Source organism: Sceloporus occidentalis, unplaced genomic scaffold (assembly GCF_023333645.1).
Source record: "Sceloporus occidentalis isolate IW3139 unplaced genomic scaffold, rSceOcc1.0.p SCAF_91, whole genome shotgun sequence".
Taxonomy (NCBI): domain Eukaryota; kingdom Metazoa; phylum Chordata; class Lepidosauria; order Squamata; family Phrynosomatidae; genus Sceloporus; species Sceloporus occidentalis.
Genome location: NW_028317071.1, coordinates 1045913 through 1063887, shown reverse-complemented (window position 1 = coordinate 1063887; position 17975 = coordinate 1045913). Strand labels below are relative to the sequence as shown.

At 50.9% G+C, this 17975-nt stretch overlaps 1 protein-coding gene across 2 annotated transcripts; it reads right to left on the bottom strand.

Annotated features, from left to right (window-relative positions):
- Window positions 1-5500: 5500 nt before the first annotated feature.
- Window positions 5501-16045, bottom strand: MED26 (mediator complex subunit 26). 2 transcript variants are annotated; one of them, XM_089496561.1, is made up of 3 exons: window positions 15542-16045; window positions 10368-10442; window positions 5501-8335 (listed from the first exon to the last, which is right to left on the bottom strand). In XM_089496561.1, the coding sequence occupies exons 1-3, from the start codon at window positions 15614-15616 to the stop codon at window positions 6620-6622; spliced, it is 1866 nt and encodes a 621-aa protein (XP_089352687.1). In that variant the 5' UTR covers window positions 15617-16045; the 3' UTR covers window positions 5501-6619. The 2 variants fall into 2 exon arrangements, with proteins under 2 accessions (XP_089352687.1, XP_089352688.1); XM_089496562.1 differs by lacking the exon at window positions 15542-16045 and adding an exon at window positions 13450-13468.
- Between the last annotated feature and the right edge of the window lie 1930 nt (window positions 16046-17975).

Here is a 17975-nt window from a genome sequence, read left to right as displayed (position 1 = left end):
ATGTAAGTTGTTGAGTCCTCTGAGGAACCTTTTTATGAGTGGGTCCCTAAACAGGAACGGTTTGTCTTGCAATAAGTAATGTGATGAGATAGCAGACAAATAAGACTTTATGGAACTCAAAGAGAGGCCTGCAGTATTCAATGTCATAAGAAAGTCCAGGACTACCGGGATGGAAACGTTAGACGGTGAAACATCACTGGTTCGTAGGAAGGTAAGGAACTTGTTCCATTTATAGGCATAAGACCTCTGCGTAGACAGTCTTTGTGCTGCTTTGATAATGTCTCGCACTCTGGATGGTAGTGATCTCAGGATCGAATCCTCCATGCCACCAATTGGAGGGATTCCATCTCGGGGTGGTGAACTTGTCCGCCGTGAAGCGAGAGCAAGTCTGGTCTGTGGCCCAGTCGGAGATGCTCTTGGGCTTGTTGCAACAAAGGGGCGAACCAAGGTTGTCTGGGCCACCATGGAGTGATCAGAATGGCATTCGTGGAATCCATCCACATCTTTGCTAATACCCTGGTGATTAGCGGGAAGGGGGGAAACAGGTACAGGAGACCGTTTGTCCATTGAAATTGGAAGGCGTTCCCCAGGGAACCAGCTGCAAGAATCCGTGAGCAATAGGTTTGTAGTTGAGCTTTGTTGGGTGAGGCGAACAGATCCACTATCGGGGTGCCCCACCGTTGAAAGAGAGTGGCAGTTACTTCTGGGTGTAACATCCACTCGTGGCATGTTGACCGGGATCTGCTTAGCTGGTCTGCCAGCTCGTTTTCGTCTCCTGGGAGGTGGACACACTGAAGCAGTATTCTGTGTTGTATGCACCAGTCCCATATTCTGAGTGTGATGTCCAAAAGAGTCTTCGACCTCGTACCCCCCTGCTTGTTGAGGTAGTACATGGTCGTGGTGTTGTCTGTCAGGAGGAGGACAACTTTGTTGGAGAGCAGGCTTTGGAATGCTCTGAGAGCTTTTTCCACTGCTAACATTTCCAACGCATTGATGTGGAGGTTTGAGTCTTCGTGGGACCATTTGTTTTTGACTGTGAGTCCCAATGCATGGGCTCCCCAACCTTGAAGAGACGCATCTGTTGTCAGAGTTATGTCTGGTTGAGGTGGGGCAAAGGGCATGCCTGAACAGACGTTGTCTGGCTGGAGCCACCAACGTAACGAGGCTTGGACTTTCCTTGGAATGGTGAGCGTCTTGTCGGGTCGGTCCTTTACGGGATCGAAGACGGAAAGGAACCAAGATTGTACTGGTCTCAGACGTAGTCTTGCCCATGGCGTTACAAAGGTTGTTGAAGCCAAATGTCCCATTGCGACTTGTACCACACGGGCTGGTAGATGTCTGGAATGGAGGCAGGCCCGTATGGCCCGAGATAGAGTCAGGAATCTGGACGGTGGGAGGTAAGCCTTGGCAGCTTGTGAGTCCAGCAGCGTGCCTATGAAATCGATCCGCCTGGATGGAGTTAGATGTGACTTTTCCAGGTTGATGCAAATTCCCAATGACCGTAACAGGCTTTGTGCAAAGTCCATCTGGTGCTGCAGGGATTGCCTTGACGGTGCAGTGAACAGCCAGTCGTCCAGATATGGGAAGACTGCAATTCCCCTCTGACGGAGGTATGCGACTACAGGGGCCATACACTTCGTGAAGACTCTTGGAGCTGACGAGAGACCGAATGGAAGGACCTTGTATTGAAAAAAGTCCTGACCTACGGTGAAGGCGAGGAATCTGCGGTGATCTTCTCGAATGCCAATGTGGAAGTAGGCGTCTTTCAGGTCCAAGGTGGTGAACCAGGAGTCTTTCTGCAAGAGTGGCAGAATAGAAGCGAGAGTTACCATCCTGAAACGTTTGTATACTATGAAGGAATTTAAGGCACGTAAGTCCAAGAGGGGTCTAAGGCCGTCAGGTTTTTTAGGGACTATAAAGTACTTAGAGAAAAAGCATGATCGAGCCCGTGATGGATGTACAGGCTCGATAGCTCCTTTATCTAAAAGGGAGCGCACTTCGTCGAGAAGGGTGTCCGAGGGGGTAGTAGAAATGACGGCTCCGGTGGTAGGGAGCTCAGAGAACTCAAGGGCATAACCCCATCGAACGATGTTAAGGGCCCAAGAGTCTGAAGTAATAGAGGCCCAGGTGTTAAAGAAAGGCCATAGGCTGTTTACAGTGGTGATGAAATGCACTGGGGAGCTTCAAAAGCGTTTCTTGCCTCTGGTATCCTTCTTTTTATAGCCCTGCTGGTAGCGGCCCTGAGATGGTTGACGTCGGTCCTGATGAGAAGAAGGGGATCTTGATGGCCTGCCCTGTTGAGGGGTGTCCTGAGACTGAAACTGACGGTCCGGCTGGTTGTAACGCTGTTGACCATGATGGAACCAAGAGCGCTGGCCAGTGTATCTCTGTCGAGCTGGTCTAGATGGAGGAGCTGACATGCCATGCTTTTTGGCGGCGGTTTTCATTCTGTATTTGAAGCTTAACTTCTCATCAGTTTCTTTATTGAATAAGCCGGAATTGTCAAACGGCATATCTTCGATGGTGGATTTGGCCTGGGGGTTCAGATCCGAGGAATGTAGCCAGGCGTATCTGCGCAGGGCCACCGATCTGGAAAGGATTTTTGAAGCACAGTCTGTGGAGTGGCGCGCTGAAATGATTTGCTGGCCTCCTACCTGGTGGACTTCGTTTCTGATGGTGGCCATAAGCCTCTTCTTGTCATCAGGGAGCTCGGCAATAACAGGGTCCATCTTTTCCATTAAGAGCTGGACATATGCTCCCATACGTGCTGCGTAATTAGCTATTTTAATGTCCAACGCAGCAGAAACATAAATTTTTTTTATCCAAACCATCTATCTTCCTGCTTTCTTTATCTATAGAGGAAGATGAGGGCCGAGCAGAGAAGGAGGTTTGAGAACCCTCTATGATAGCTGAATTCGGCTTCGGATGGTTAAATAGCCAAGTGGGTCCAGATGGTGTGACTCTATATAGATTTTCGATCTTCCTAGATGTGGAGGCAATAGTAGCGGGAGTGTCCCAAGACCTTCTAGCGATCTTCTCCAACGAGGGTAAAAATGCCAGGGAGGGAGGCGCTGGGGCACAACCATGGATTCTCCGCTCCGCTTCTTCAGAGTGGGCAACCTCTAATTTAAGGGCATCAGCCATCCTAATTATCCTGTCCGAAAAGGAACGGACGTCATCCGTCGGGGAAGGTGCGTCCGGTTCGCCAAAGGAGAGAGGCTGATCGGCGTCCAACTGGAGGTAAGGGGACGCGGAGCGGGAGCGGGATCCTGAAGGTGATCTACTGCCCCTGCGGCTGGCAGGACTGCCTCTGCGGCTGGCAGGAGAAGGGTCCCTGCTACGGGAGCGGCGTCTGGATGGATCTTCGGTTTCCAACTCAATGGGCCGGTGCCGTGGTGAGCGAAGCCTCGCTCTGGAAGGGTCTGAAGCAGTACGGCGAAGATATTCGACATCAACTGGCAGGAGATATTGACCAGAATGATGGTCATAAACTAAGTCCGGGTACGTATTGAAGAGGTCGCATTCCGAATGGTCTCTATCCAGAGGGGAACGATTTGGATGGCCACTATCTAGGGCCTCGTCCGCTTCTGTCCCCAAGGCTGCTCTATCTCTCCTTTGCGGAGAAGTACCAACCCGTCTGGGTCGGGACGGTGATCTGGATGGTTGTCTCTGCCTCAATGGACGGGACGGCGATCTAGATGGACGTCTCTGTCTCTGTGGTGAGAGGAGAGCGTCCGAATCAGGGATTTCTCCTTCAGATTCTGAGGAGTCTCCCAAGTTAACAATCTCCAGTTCCTTGTCTTGTACTGACAGATGGGAGGAGATGAGGACCCGTGGTTCCAGAGGTGGCGGGGCCGATGCTGCAGTGATCTCCGGAATGGGAGTAGCCGCGGTATGAGACTCAGGCGGGGGAACCGATATGGTACTCGGGGGCCCCTTGCGCCTGGACTTGGGCGGAGGAGAAGCTGATTTGGCCCTTCTGGCCTCACGGTGGTCCTTAGAGGACTTGGAGGTTTTCTGCTTGTCTCCATGAGCCCTCTTTGAAGCCTTTTCCGGCTTAGCCTTTGGGTCAGCGGCTGTAGATTGGGCAGCCGACTCTTGGACCATCGTACTAGGGCAAAAGGCTTTTTCATAAAGGGACGCCTTGAGTTTTTGGTCCCTATTTTTTAGCGTCTGGGCAGTCATGGCCTTACAGTGCCTGCAGGCCCCAGGGATATGCTCCTCTCCAAGGCAGAGGACACATCTATCATGGGGATTTTGACCCCGCACTTGGTGCATCGCTTAAATGAAGCCATAAGGGTCGTCGTTACCGGTCCGCGTCGATGTCCGAGAGAGTTGAGACAATGTCCAAATCATGATCGAAGAGAGTGGTCAAAGGTCCAGTCCTGTTTCAATAGCCAGTTTAGAGATTCAATGAAGTCAAGCGAAGTTCCTCGAGCTGCAAACGCGGTGGAATGAAGGAACTGAAGGAGAGCGGGCCGGTAGGGGTCTTATATACGGATGGGCGGGGCTACCGCCAAAAAGTTGCAAGAGGCTGCAGAAAGTTACATGACTTTCTGCCTGGAGATTCTAGAAGTTTCCGAGTTTGCTGCGCATGCGCAGAAATAACCCATTTGTGTGATTCGCAGAGACCACAAAGAAGAAGGCAAGAGAGTGGCAAGACGACCCCCTCCCCCAGAAGAGAAGCAACTTGAAGGCACATAACAGCAAGCAGTCTTGATCATTGCACAAATGCACTGTTTGGCATCTAGATTTCCCTGCCTAGGGCCTTCCTTGATCCCATTGGAGGCTACTGAGCACGTGCAGAGTCCCACCCCTTCCCTTGCAGAAGCAGGACTCTCGCCCCCTTCCTGAGGCAGATGGTGTGGGGATCAGAGACTGGCTGCCTTTGGGGGCTCTGGGGCAGGAAGGACTGGCTTTCCCTCCCCAGCAGAAGCCCTCCTTATTGGGGCAAGAGCTGCAGCTAAAACTTCCTCCCATAAGGAGCCAAATCTAACTCAATACCTGAAATGAATGGGCGGGGGGGCTTCCTCCTCGTGTTCTGAGAAAATGGGGATGAGACCTGACCTGGCTTCCCATCAGCCAAAGGCCCAAAGATATTGGGAGCTGGTGTCCAGCAGCATCTGACGGCCCTAAATCCCACCAACTCACCTTCCTCAGTGGTTCTCAATGGCTGGATCTCCAGAACTAGTTTCCAAAATCCCACGCAGCACGGCCAGTGCTCAGCAGAAGTCCCCAGCCTCAGGAGCCCAGCTTGAGGGCCATTTCAGCAGCAGCATCTCCTCCTAGCCTACTAAGGAGGGATGGGGGGCTCCCACTCCCCAAAGCCAGCATGGCCACTGGTCCTGAGGGATCGTGGGAGCTGTAGTTGGAAACACCTGGATCACCACACGACAGAGACACCTAGGCTCTGCATCCCACCAGCTCTTCTCTCACCTGACTCAAACCAACTGGCCGCTTCTGAAACATCAGAAAAGGACAATCTACTTTGTGCAAATTTTTTTTTTATTTCCACATTTATATCACAATGTGTCCACTGAAAGGACCAATAGCAAAGTTGCTCCCTTCTGCGTCCCAGGAACACAGAAGTCTAGTTACTGTACATTCACTAAGGCTGTTTTTCTGCAAGTCGCTTTTGTGATGGATATCCATAAGGCAAACAATATCTAAAGGAATGGTAACAAGTAGATTTCCAGCATACAAACAGGCTTCCATTCCCCCTGCCCTTCACAGAACGTTTACAAACTAATAGCACCCTCCATACAGTTTGGATTTTCCTTTGTTTAAACAAAAAGAAAAAAGAAGAAATAGCAACTTTTCCCTGCCTTTCCCTACAAAAATCTGCAGGAAGGGAGGATGGGCCCAGGCGCCTGCTGGTGGTGGTGCGATGCCCCTGCCAAGAGGCCTGTGAACATGCTTTCTGCAACACTGAAACCATCTAAGACCCCCACCATATGATGACATCTATGCGCTGACGCTGAGCCCAAAGCAGTCACTCCCTCCTGTCCTTCCGGCCACAATGCGGGGCAGCACACCACCATCAGAAGCCCACAGCTCCATCCTAGTGCAGTGGGGGTGGGGTGGGGGTGGAGAGAGCTGCAATGCAAAAAGAACTAACTACAGGTTTGCACAGTTCATCTCAGAACATTTCACTGCCATGTTTTCTGTTTTGAGAAAAAAAGAGAAAGCAAATCAACTCAAGACAAATAAATAGACTCAACTACTCCTGTGTTAATGTTCCACCTTTCCCTGCCTGCCCTCAGACTTCAAAAATCGCTGGAAAGTTTTTACCTTCTGAAAACTAAATACCTTTTGGTTTTGGTTTTAAACAGTTGGTTTGCTAGAGTTTGGAACTCTTCGGGGCTGTAATTTTTTAAATCAAGACCTCTTTTTTATGCCTCCCTTTGCAATTTCATTAGTAAACTGGTAGCAGCACTTCACAAAAAAGACTTTTTAACAAGTGAGGAGAAACTACCAATGTCCAGCTCACTCCATTAGACACCCTCCCTCCTCTCTGGTTGATGAGCTTCCACCAGCGTGATTTTTCAGGGCTGGCGGGGGTGCCACAGCCCCTGCTTTACTAAACTGCCAGTGTAAAAAAAGCATCTTGCAAAACTGCTCAGTCTAGGCAGACGTAAGGCAGGATATTCAGGCGCCCATCATCCCCATGTGGGTCCAGCGAAATGCACTGCGTCCAGTCATACCAGTTACCCTGTGTGTCATAGCAGCCATTCACACCCTGCCAATGGTGGCTGCATATCCTGTCGAGGTCATCCCGTGTGACCTCCCGCGTCACTCCAGGCAAGTCTGAGGGTTTGCTGTGGGGAGCCAGAACATGGGTCTTGCGGGCCTCCCTCCTCGTGCTTTCCTCCTGCTTTAAATATTCAGACATGAAGTAATGAGCCCCCGGAGTGTGCACCCCAGAGGAGGAGAGCAAGCTGCTCTGTCTGGTTAAATAGGACTGAATGATTTCATTTCGGGACAATTCCTTCCAATTCGTTTGTTCAAAGGGACTGTGCAGGAGGAGGGTCTTCGGCTCCTGCCCGCCCATACCTGTCCGGTGTGCCACTGCTGCCTGTCCAGCTGCCACCACTGGCAGTTGCGGCTGCTCAGCGAAAGCGGGTAGATCCCCCGCAGCTCCCATTCCCTGCAAAGAGTCCTTCTGGGCCAAGGGCTTAATCTCGCCTGTCATGGGATCAAAGGTCAGGCGCCGTTCCTTTTTTAACCTCACAGGTTTCACTCCGCCTTCCAGCACTTGCCCATCCAAGTTGACCACACAGTCCTTGGGACAGTACTTTTTCTTCTTCTTTCCTTCGGAGCCAGAGGCAGCAATGTCACTGTCCCCCTTGAGAGCATCCGTCGAAAAGGGCTCCGACAAACTGGAGGCCCCAGCCCCCCCACCAGGGGAGGCTCCTGTTCCCAGCGACAAGAGCTGGCTCTCTGGGGCAGCCTGCAGCTCTGGGCTCTGCAGGGTCACCCCCAGCCCCACCTGTTGAGGCGATGCCAGCCTCTTTGTGGGTGGCGATCGTGAGGACGCAGGTCCCCCTGCTGATGCATCTAGGGGAGGGCCCCTTGGAGAAGGGGCTGGCGTGAAGCCTTTGGAGGAGTAGTTGGCGTGCTGCTGCCAAGCAATAGTTTCCAGCCGGACGCTCCGGGGGCTGAAGGAGGAGCAGCGAGGGCTCCTGGGCTGACCACCCGCCACAGCCTCCTCATATTGTGGAGGGGGCGGCAGGACCACTGTCTTGAGCAGTGAAGGCAGCCCAGAGGGTTTGAAGAGTCCCGGGGAGCTGGTGTGAGGCCGGACAGCATTGATGGGGATCTTGCTGGGCTTTTCATTCTCCCCAAGCTCTGGCTTGCTGCCCTCCAGCTCTGGGGGGAAGCTCACATCCGAAGGGCTGGGGAAATTCTCTGGGCTCCCCCCAATCCCATTTGTGGGAGGAGGAAAAGAGTTCTGCAACACTTCATAACTGGCTTTGGAGGCTTTTGGTAGCAAGGAGGGGGGGGGCTGGAGGCCATCCCTGGGCTCACCTTTCCGCTTCCGGTTCCCCGGCTTCGGTAAGTGTGGCTTCTGGACATCGTTCCTGTTCTTCACATCCTGGATAGGCTTTGAGCAAACAACAGTGGCAGCCCCAGTGTGAGTTTCCACTCTGCAGTTGTGCAACCCCCCATTGGCTGACCCTGGCGGATTCGGCAGCCCTCTTAATGCAACCTCGTTGTGGGCAATTGGTTCTATCAGCTTCTGCCAATTCCTCAGCAGTTTCTTGGCACGCTTGGCAAGCTCCTCGTTCTCCGTTTTCTTCCTGACATCATTAATGAGTCTCCCCAGTCGTGTTTCCTGGGTTTGTAAACAAAACAAAACAAAAGGAGATCTATGTCATTTTACAAGATTCCTGATCGAGGCACACTACATCCATTTGCTAAGAAACATGACAACTTGGGGTCCAAGTTTAGGGGCAAGGTAGGATATAAATAGAATAAACAAACAGAGAAAAAAATTATTCCAAGAACTGCAAGGGCAAGGAGCAGTGCATGGGAACCTGTGATGAGTGCTGGCAAGCTTTCCAGAAAACCAGCCACTATCATTTCTTATGGAATTTTTTTTCCTCTTTCAAAGAATGGAATGGTATAAAGGTTGCAGTACAACAGAAAACAATAGGTTGTATCCATTGATGGAATGCCATTCAGAAAAAGCAAAATCTGTCCTAAACAAAGGTGAGCAGAATTTTCCCTCCCCAAAACCTGCTCTGTGAGCTCCATATTCCTCAGGGAGGGACTACATTTTTAAGCCCCAGGGAGGGCTGCCAGGAGGATGCCATCCTGATGGCATTAGGCCAATATATGCCATTCTGGACAACAGGAAACCAGCAGATCCCAGACAAGCCCCAAATCAAAATGTATGTCATTTTTTCAGCATTGTTAAAAAGTAGATATATTCTTCAGGCACGGGGAAATGATCCAACTGAAACAGGCTATAATGGTCTAGTTTCCCCCCCCAATAATTAAATGTAAAGAAAATGTCATGTATTAACTATATACAATAAATGTCTATGCATATACAGGGGCCCTCATTATCCACTGAGGTTTGGATCCAGGATCCTCCATAGATGCTCAAGTCCCATTAAATAAAATGGAGTAGTAAAATGGATTTCTTATATAAAATGGCAAAATCAAGGTTTTAATATTTTCATACTGTGTTTGGTTGGATAAAAATCCATGGATACAGAGAGCTGAGTATATTAACAATTTTAAAATTAAAACTCCCAATATTTTTTTTAATTTGTCAATCATCAAAGCCACACTAAGTGCACTTGATTTCATTTCCCCTGAGGACTGGATTTCAGTTCAATTACTTAGAAGACCCTGAAATATGATACAGCAAATATAACATGCCAACATTTTTTAGTTTCATGACCCAATTTGTCAGGGAATGCCAGAGATCAGTGGGGACAGCTAGGCAAACTACGGCTCTTCTCTCATTTGTTTACTGTTACATACCACCTGGGCAGGAAACTGGCTCTTTAACCTGTTTACCTGCCAAAAAGGCTAAGGAATTACTCCTGAAACAAACCTTGGATTACTTCGCCAGATAGACTGGAACTGGGGTGGAGAATTACCAGAAAGGCCATTCTAACCAATAAACAATGTACGGTACTCCAGGGCTGTGATTACTTTAACTGAACTTGCCCATTAACTGGAGTATCTCTAACAAGCCAGAACCCTCTCAAATTCCAGCTAGTTTTGATGCCCAGGTGCATCCACAAAGCATGGTAAGATTAACTAACTGCTCCAGAGGCCAGGTTAAGAGGCCCTGAAGATCTGAGGAGAAAGCCACACACCATCCTATATGTAGAGCAGTTTCCCAATGGGAGATTAGAAACCCAGCCTCATTATCTCCAACTGATGCTGGCTGTGGGGAATTGTGGGCAGCTTCCGTGGGATTGCCCAGCTAAAAAGTACCAGTGGGTTGTTACATGGCTGTCCCATCACCCGCCACCACCACTCCCAGCATCTCAATTCAGCCCAGCTGCCAGGAAGCAGCTCCACAATCCCAGCAGATGCCAAGGGAAAGGGGGCAGGCTAAGGAGAGTCAGTCTTCTTTTTGACATAGGCATTTTGACTTGATATGTTTAGCATCTTGCAGGCAGGACTGTCTTGTTCCATGGCAAGCCACCCAAGCGGTCACCAGGCCTTGTTTCTCTACCCAAAACCATCAAGAAACAGAAAGAAATGCTGAACCCAGTCCGACAGAGCAGGGGACTCAAGGTCTGCATCCACTCCGGCAGATGGTGGGGCCTTGCAGCCACCTTTTCCAGCTTAGGTGTCAATCCTTTTCTACCAAGGAGAGAATGGGCATGGTAGGAACGCACCTCGAGTGCCTCTTTGGTGATGGGGTATCTCTCCAAGCTGGAGATCACTTCCAATACTGCAACCATGTTACGTATCTAGAAATGGGGAAAGGAAGAGAAGACATTAAGCACCATATCAAGAACTCACATTTCAAGCACCTTGTTGTGTTGCTTTGTCAGCTAGTACCTCTAAATGAGGAGTGCACAACTATAGCTCTCTAGAACTCTCTAGCCTACAACTCCCATCAGATCAGGCAGCACAGGCAGTGCCAAAGGATGATGGCAATTCTAATATGAAAAACATCTGGAAGACCTCCTCTAAATTCACAACATGAGATTCACCATGAGACTGATAAAGAAGCTGCCCAGCCTCCTACCACTCAAAGATGCTCTCACCCACCCACTGAGATCCAGAAATCAGGCAGCTCCCTTCAAATGAGCACCAAAGGCAGGTGGGCATCAAATGCTCAAGCCTCTTGCTGTGCCAGCAGCATTCACCTTGAGCTGAAGTTTAGATCCACCTCACACCACGACTCCACCAAAGTTAGCTTTAAAATACCCCCAAGGGCCTCTGGGCACATGACTGCCAAAATTTGAAGAATTTAGGGAAAACTGGAGAACCTGCCTCTGGAGATACCTGGCGCATCACCAGGAGCCTCAAAGGAACACATCTCTCAAAGTGATAAAGCCATGAATGGCTTGGGAGAAGTATTAGAGAGATTATGCCTTCATAAAGCTGACATCTAGTGAAGTTTTGAGATATTAACTGTAATCTCATTTTTAATATCAGATTCTGAGAGCCTTGGTGGGAGCTCTACCAAAAGGGTGGCCAGCAAGCTCTTTCAAAAAATGAAATACAGAATACCGTATTTTCCAGCGTATAAGGCAACTGGGGGTATAAGACCCCCAAGTCACCTGCTGGCAGCATCCCTGGCCTCCTATGTGGGGGTCTTGTGCCGGCTTGAGGGGGCCTTTCTGGAGGCCTGAGACAGGTACCACGGCTGGGCTCTCTCGCCGCCATTGTTGCTCCAAAAGGCAGCGGGGAAGCGGCTCCAGAGCCAGCCAGGCCAAGGTAAAGAGCCGGCCCCTTAATTCTCGCCACCGCCTGGGATCCTCCGATCCTCCAGAGGCTTCAGAAGTCCGCCGCGGAAGCCGCTGGAGGATTGGAGTATCCTGGGTGGTGGCAGCAGCAGCAAAAATTAAGGGGCCGGCTCTTTACCTTGGCCCGGCTGGCTCTGGAGCCACTTCCCCACCGCCTTTTGGAGCAACAATGGCGGCGAGAGAGCCCAGCTGCGGTACCTGTCTCAGGCCTCCAGAAAGGCCCCCTCAAGCCGGCGCGAGTGCCTGCTGGCTGGGAGAGGACCCAGCAAGGACCCCAGAGTCAGAGAGGTGGCTATGCCATTCGCCTGTCTCCGGGGTCAAAATCTGGCGCATAAGGCAGACATAAAGAGTGACCTTATACGCCGGAAAATACGGTACTTAAAACCTGAAGAACAGAGACTGGGGTGCAAGGTGAGTCATGTGCAGCCACATTACATTTTTGGGTGAGAATTTCAAGTTAGTGTCCCCAGCAACACAAACATGTGATTTCTAAGGTTTCACAGTTCTCCATCTTCAACAAAGGATGGGGAACCTTCAGCCCCCTAAAAGGTAATGGTATTCCTTTTGACAAGGTTGTCAAGTCGTGTCCAACCATAGGGGGTGGTGCTCATCTCTGTTACTAAGCCAATGAGCCAGCATTGTCAGAGACTACTCTGGTCATGCAGCCAGCATGACTGTACAGAACGCTGTTTACCTTCCCACCAAAGGGGTACCTATTTATCTACTTGCATTTGCATGCTTTCGAACTTTTGGCAGAAGTTGGGACTAGTGATGGGAGCTCACCATCATGCGGCACCTGGGCCTCAAACTGCCAACCTGCTGATATTACAATCAACAGAGTCAGAGTCTTAACCACTTCAGCTACTGCGTCCCTCCTAGGAGAGGTGTTTGGGACCATCACAGTCTGTGACTGGCTGGGCCCCTGGGGCAGAAATCCCAAACGACTGGAAGGCCATGACTCTTCTATAGGGGCAGCCAAATGGAAGTACTTTGCTCTCTAGGAATGCAGCACTGGATGCTCCACAATGCCACTTTCAACCAAGGCCCAGCAAATGCTCTACTGTCAATTCCCCTTGAAGGGTTGATGGGGAAGAGTGCTGATAACAGAATAAGCAAACAGAAGAACCTGATCATCCATCTTGCTCACCTCCCTCAAGACAGGGATATCTGGCTAATATGAACAATGGGTAGGTATTCGGTAGGGAGATGAAAAAACTAAGCAAACATAGCCCCTCAGGCAGCAGTTTGCCATTTTCACCAGTGAAGTGAAGGCTCAGCTGTATTTCCCCTGATAAGAAAAAGGGTCTACGAATTCTTCTTAGCTAGTCCCCACCTGAGCTTTAGAAAAAAACAGCACTCACAGCAAAGCAAGCTGCATGAGCTCAGACATCATCATTAGGATCAACTTTAAAAATGCTAGCTTTGTAATCCTGTGGTGACCCTGAACTCAACCTTGTTATTTCTCTGGCAGGACAGCATCACTTTCTGCAATTTGACAACGCAACAGAAGATCCACGCAGGGTCCTGCCATTGTGCCAAGGTAAAGAAAGAGATGCAAAAAAGCAGACCTGGCCTACACCTCCTGCCCTACTGAGCCTATTTGGGGGCTGCCTACTTTATACTGTCAAGGAAGGAGCTGGGAAGGCAAAAGGCTAGCCACCAAACTGGTTTGCCAAGAGCACCACTGCTGAGTTAGGAAAGGCTGGGAGTCATCTGAGTCTACAAGAGGGCAGAGGACGAAGTCTCACCTCAAGGCATCTGGAGCCCAAAGCTTACAGAGCAGGAGAAACACCAGTTGCCAGTTTAACTTTCCCAAAAGGCTGCTGCAGCCTGGCATTCTTAGTGGCCCCGGGGGGGGGGGGGGGGTGAGGGGTGTTTAAACTTAGTATGAAAGGATGAGCGGAATGAAAGAGAGAAGATGAAAGCAGGAGTCAGCGACAAGCCTTTCTGCGACATGATTGTCGTTCTGAGCAAAACTGTCTTGTCTGCAAGGGTGGCTTACTTGCTAGTCCCATTATTTCCAGGAGGTCCTTGTGGCACCCTTTGCCAACAAGCAGGTCAGGTCCAGATCCTGCTCCTGGCACAGGAAGTCCTTCCTATCTATGGAATCACTAGTCAGTCTTACGTCCATCCAACCTGTGAGCTCGTCATGAGCAGGGAGAAGATAATGCATTTCACATACTCTGAACACTTGAAATGTGATATATGAACACAAATATCACTACTGTTTAGAGAAAACAGGCAAGCATTTCAGCAGGTTTAACCCTGGATAGCTCAAGCCATTTAAAGAGTCAGTTCAACACACACAAGCTTACACATGGCCCAGGCCTTTGAAAAGAGCAGAAGCAGGACTGAGACTGGAAAGATTTGATAGACGTCTGTTGCATCTTCTTTTGCAAGCCTGGCCTTGCCCACAGAAAGTATTTAGGATGCGGCTGCTAAAGCTAAGAAAGGACAAATCCATCCTTGTAGTGGGATAATGGGACCACTTCCATGGATGTAGAATGGGAGGAAGGAATGTGGACTATGCATGCACACACATAGACACAGCTTTATTCATAGGGACTGAAAAGCATCTTGCTGCCAAAGTTTGTGGGGCTCTGCTGCCCCTCTTTCTGGGAAACAATGCTGGCAACATTGGGGCCTCAGGTACAGGAGAGTGACCTTCCAGGGGCTCTGGATAAGCGCCTGCCATGTCATATCCACTTGCCTCCTCTACACTTGTTCACACCTGCCTAACTTTGTGGTTGGTTTACCTGTACTATCCCCAGTCTCAGTTTTCTTTGACATGGGAACCCCCACATGGAAGAATCCACACATCAGACATGGATCTATACATCAAGATCCAACCCAGACCCTACTACCCCTCTTTGCCAGGCTATTGGTGACAGCCTAGATTCTTTACATACAGGATGGCTCAAGAACTGTGTTCTAGTTTGTTCCTTCTGGAAGTGCAGAAATCTGACTTCATCCTGACCAACCCAGCTGGGGTAAGAGATATTCTGTAAGTAGGCTGCCTGGCCTGCTAACTGGAACAGCCACTGCTGCTCCAGCATTCAAGAGTCAACTAAAGCTTCTGGACAAGGGAATGCTTTGGGTGCCGAAAATTTTAAAGGGGATTGAACTGGATGGCCCTTGTGGTCTCTTCCAACTCTATGATTCTATGAAAAGTGTAATGAACAAATGGGAAACCGCCCTTTAGCACTAACACTGGTGAGCCAAGACACCCAGGTCAACATTGCTCCTCCAAAAACAAAAACACCCCTTCCTTCAACACCACACTTTGCATTACTTTGGACCTGTGTTTGCCAGACCATACAACAGCCAGGAAATCAATAGATAATTATGAGCAGTAGCAAAGCCAAGCAAGGAGTCATGGCAGGGAGCAGAGGTTGGTGTGCATGTGTCTTGGGGGGGGGGGGACTAGGAAGGTGTGAAATGTGGGCAAAGAGGGAAGGAGTCCATGTCCCCTTCTGGATGGCAAGACCCCTGTCCTCCTGCCAGGAGTCCCACCGCCTGGGGGCTGCAAATGGAAAGGAGGGTGAATGGGGAGAGAAGCCCCTCAGGTGGGTCTGTGTGGGGATGGAGGAAGGCTGCGACTAGGAAGGGGGCGGCTGGCAAAGAGGCACAGGTTTCGGGGGGAGGGCAAGAGAAGACTCCACTTTCATGGAATCCTAGAGTTGGAAGAGACCGCAAGGGCCCTGATCTGGTCCAACCCCTATATTCTGCCATGCAGGAACTCTCAGTCAAAGTATAGCCAACAGATGGCCATCCAGCCTCTGCTTAAAGCTTCCAAGGAGGGAGACTCCCCTACAATCTCCATTGAGGAAGGAGTGTGTTCCACTGCTGAAAAGCCTTACTCTCAAGAAGTTCCTCCTAAGGGTGCGCTGGAATCTCTTTTCCTGCCACAGGAGGGGGGAGGGAGGGAGGTCTCCCGAGGAGAAGGCCCACCTTCCCTCCTTCCTTGCGGAGGACAGGGCGACCGAGGGGCTGCTGGCTTCCTGGAGCCCATTTCTTCCCGGGGCTGAGGAAAGGGAGCGGAAAAGGGAGGCGGAAAAGCACAAGGAAGGACCCCCTCCGGCCCCGGGACTCACGTTGCTGTTGGGGTCGATGGCCTGCAGCAGCCGGTCCCTGATCTGCTGCGGGGACGGGCCCGGAGCCGCTGTCATTGCCTCCCTGGGCGGGGAGGAGGCGAGGGAGCTCGGCAGACGCAGACGCCGCCCCGGGGACCGGAGGAGGAGGACGACGACGAGGGCCTCCCGCCGCCTCCGCCCTGGCTCCGACTCGGTCCCTCACTCGCCGGCCTCGCCGCGGGGCAGCCGGAGCCGCATGTTTTGCCCCCGCCGCCCCTCCGGCCGGCCTCCCTGCCTCCCCTGCTCTCTCGCTCCCCGCCGGACCCAACCGGAGCCTGCGGGGAAGAAGACGCGGAGGCCTCCCCGAGGCAGACCCACCGACTGAGCGACCGCCTCGGCGAGGAGCAGGAGGCAGGCGGCGGAGGCGGCTCCGGTTCTGGACTCCCAATGGAGGTGGCGGAGGAGGCCGAGGCTCAACTGTGGGCAGGAGCCAGCCCCGCGCGGTGCATCATGGGACACGCCCGACGCTGCGCCGAGGGACGCAGGGCGGGTGGACGTCTCGACACTCCTACACGCGACGCGACTGTGATGTCACGGAGCGACGCTTTCCCACAGGGGCCGCGAAGCGGATGGAAATGATGCATTTAGGCCTGGCCACGCCCCTCGCCTCCGACCTCGAAGGGGAGGAGAGAAAGGAAAAAGGCGGGAAAACAGTATCTTTTTGTCACCAGAATTTCATTTATTTCATGTGTTTCATTCATTTATTTAGGATTTTGTTAGTCTTCTGCGGGTCTGTGACAGTAATATACATATACACTCATCGCTCTATATTTTCAGCGTTGATATTTGCAGTTTGATTACTTCACATATTTGAATAACACGTTCTCTCCAGGAATCTCTAGCTCCTCCAGAGCAACTCTATAGTCTACTTTAACTAAACATTGCCCTGTAAGACCTAGAAATTCCTAGACAGAATATTCTACTAGGCCTTTGTAACTCCTCCAGGGCAGTTCTATAGTCTTTGTCTGTCGGACATTGACCACAGAGTTGCCCTGTAGGACCTAGAGAACCCTAGAGAGAACACTCTACTAGGCCTTCTACCTCCTCCAGCGCAGTTCTATGTCTAGTGTCTGTCGGAAGTTGACCACAGAGTTGCCCTGGAGGACTTACAGATCCCTAGAGAAAACAATCTACTAGGCCTTTGTAACTCCTCCAGGGCAGTTCTATGGTATTTGTATGTTGCACGTTGACCACAGAGTTGCCCTGAAGGACCTAGAGATTCCTAGAGAGAACACTCTACTAGGACTTAGTAGGTCCTCCAGGGCAGTTCTGTGACCAGTGTCTGTCGGACGTTGACCACCGAGATTCCTTGGAGGACCTAGATAGAACACTACTAGGCCTTTGTACCTCCTCCAGGGCAGTTCTATGGTCTTTGTCTGTCGGACGTTGACCACAGAGTTGCCCTGGAGCACCTAGAGATTCCTATAGAGAATACTAGGCCTTTGTAGCTCCTCCAGCGCAGTTCTATTTATTTATTATTTATTTAGGTATTTATATCCCGCCCTTCAGCCCTAATGGCTCTCAGGGTTGCTTACAATATTATTTTTAATCAGGCAGTTCCCTGCCCTCATGGTCAGTGACTGTCGTACATTGACCACTGAGTTGCCCTGGAGGACCTAGAGATTCCTAGAGAGAATACTACTAGGCCTTTGTAGCTCCTCCAGCGCAGTTCTATGGTCAGTGTCTATTGGACGTTGACCACTGAGTTGCCGAGGAGGACCTGGACAAACCGAGAGAGAACACTCTACTAGGCCTTTGTAGGTCCTCCATCACAGTTCAATGGCCAGTCACTGTCGGATGTTGAGCACAGAGTTGCCCTGGAGTACATAGAGTTCCCTAGAGGGGACACTCTACTAGGCCTTTGTACCTGGTCCAGCGCAGTTCTATGGTCATTGTCTGTCGAGTGTTACCACAGAGTTGCCCTGCAGGATCTAGAGATTCCTAGAGAGAACACTCTCCTAGGTCTTTGTAGGTCCTCCAGTGCAGTTCTATGACAATTGTCTGTCGGACGTTGACCACAGAGTTGCCCTGGAGGACCTAGAGATTCCTAGAGAGAATACTCTACTAGGCCTTTGTAGCTGCTCCAGCGCAGTTCTATGGCCAGTGTCTGCAGGACGTTGACCACAGAGTTGCCATGGAGGACCTAGAGATTCCTAGAGAGAATACTCTACTAGGCCATTGTAGCTCCTCCAGCGGAGTTCTATGGCCAGTGTCTGCCAGACGTTAGCGACAGAGTTGCCCTGGAGGACCTAGAGATCCCTAGGGAAAACACTCTACTATGCCTTTGTAGTTCCTCCAGAACAGTTCTATGGTCAGGGTCTGTTGGCTGTTAACCACAGAGTTGCCCGGAAGTACCTGCACATACATAGAGAGAACACTCTTGTAGGCCTATGTA

What these genes read in the sequence shown, in the direction of transcription:
- MED26 (XM_089496561.1), bottom strand. Translation starts at nt 15,616, where the DNA reads ATGACAGCGGCTCCGGGCCCGTCCCCGCAGCAGATCAGGGACCGGCTG. An exon ending in CCATCGACCCCAACAGCAAC is followed by an intron (nt 10,443 to 15,541) that starts GTGAGTCCCGGG and finishes CCCCATTTCTAG; the next exon opens with ATACGTAACATGGTTGCAGT. An exon ending in TCACCAAAGAGGCACTCGAG is followed by an intron (nt 8,336 to 10,367) that starts GTGCGTTCCTAC and finishes TTACAAACCCAG; the next exon opens with GAAACACGACTGGGGAGACT.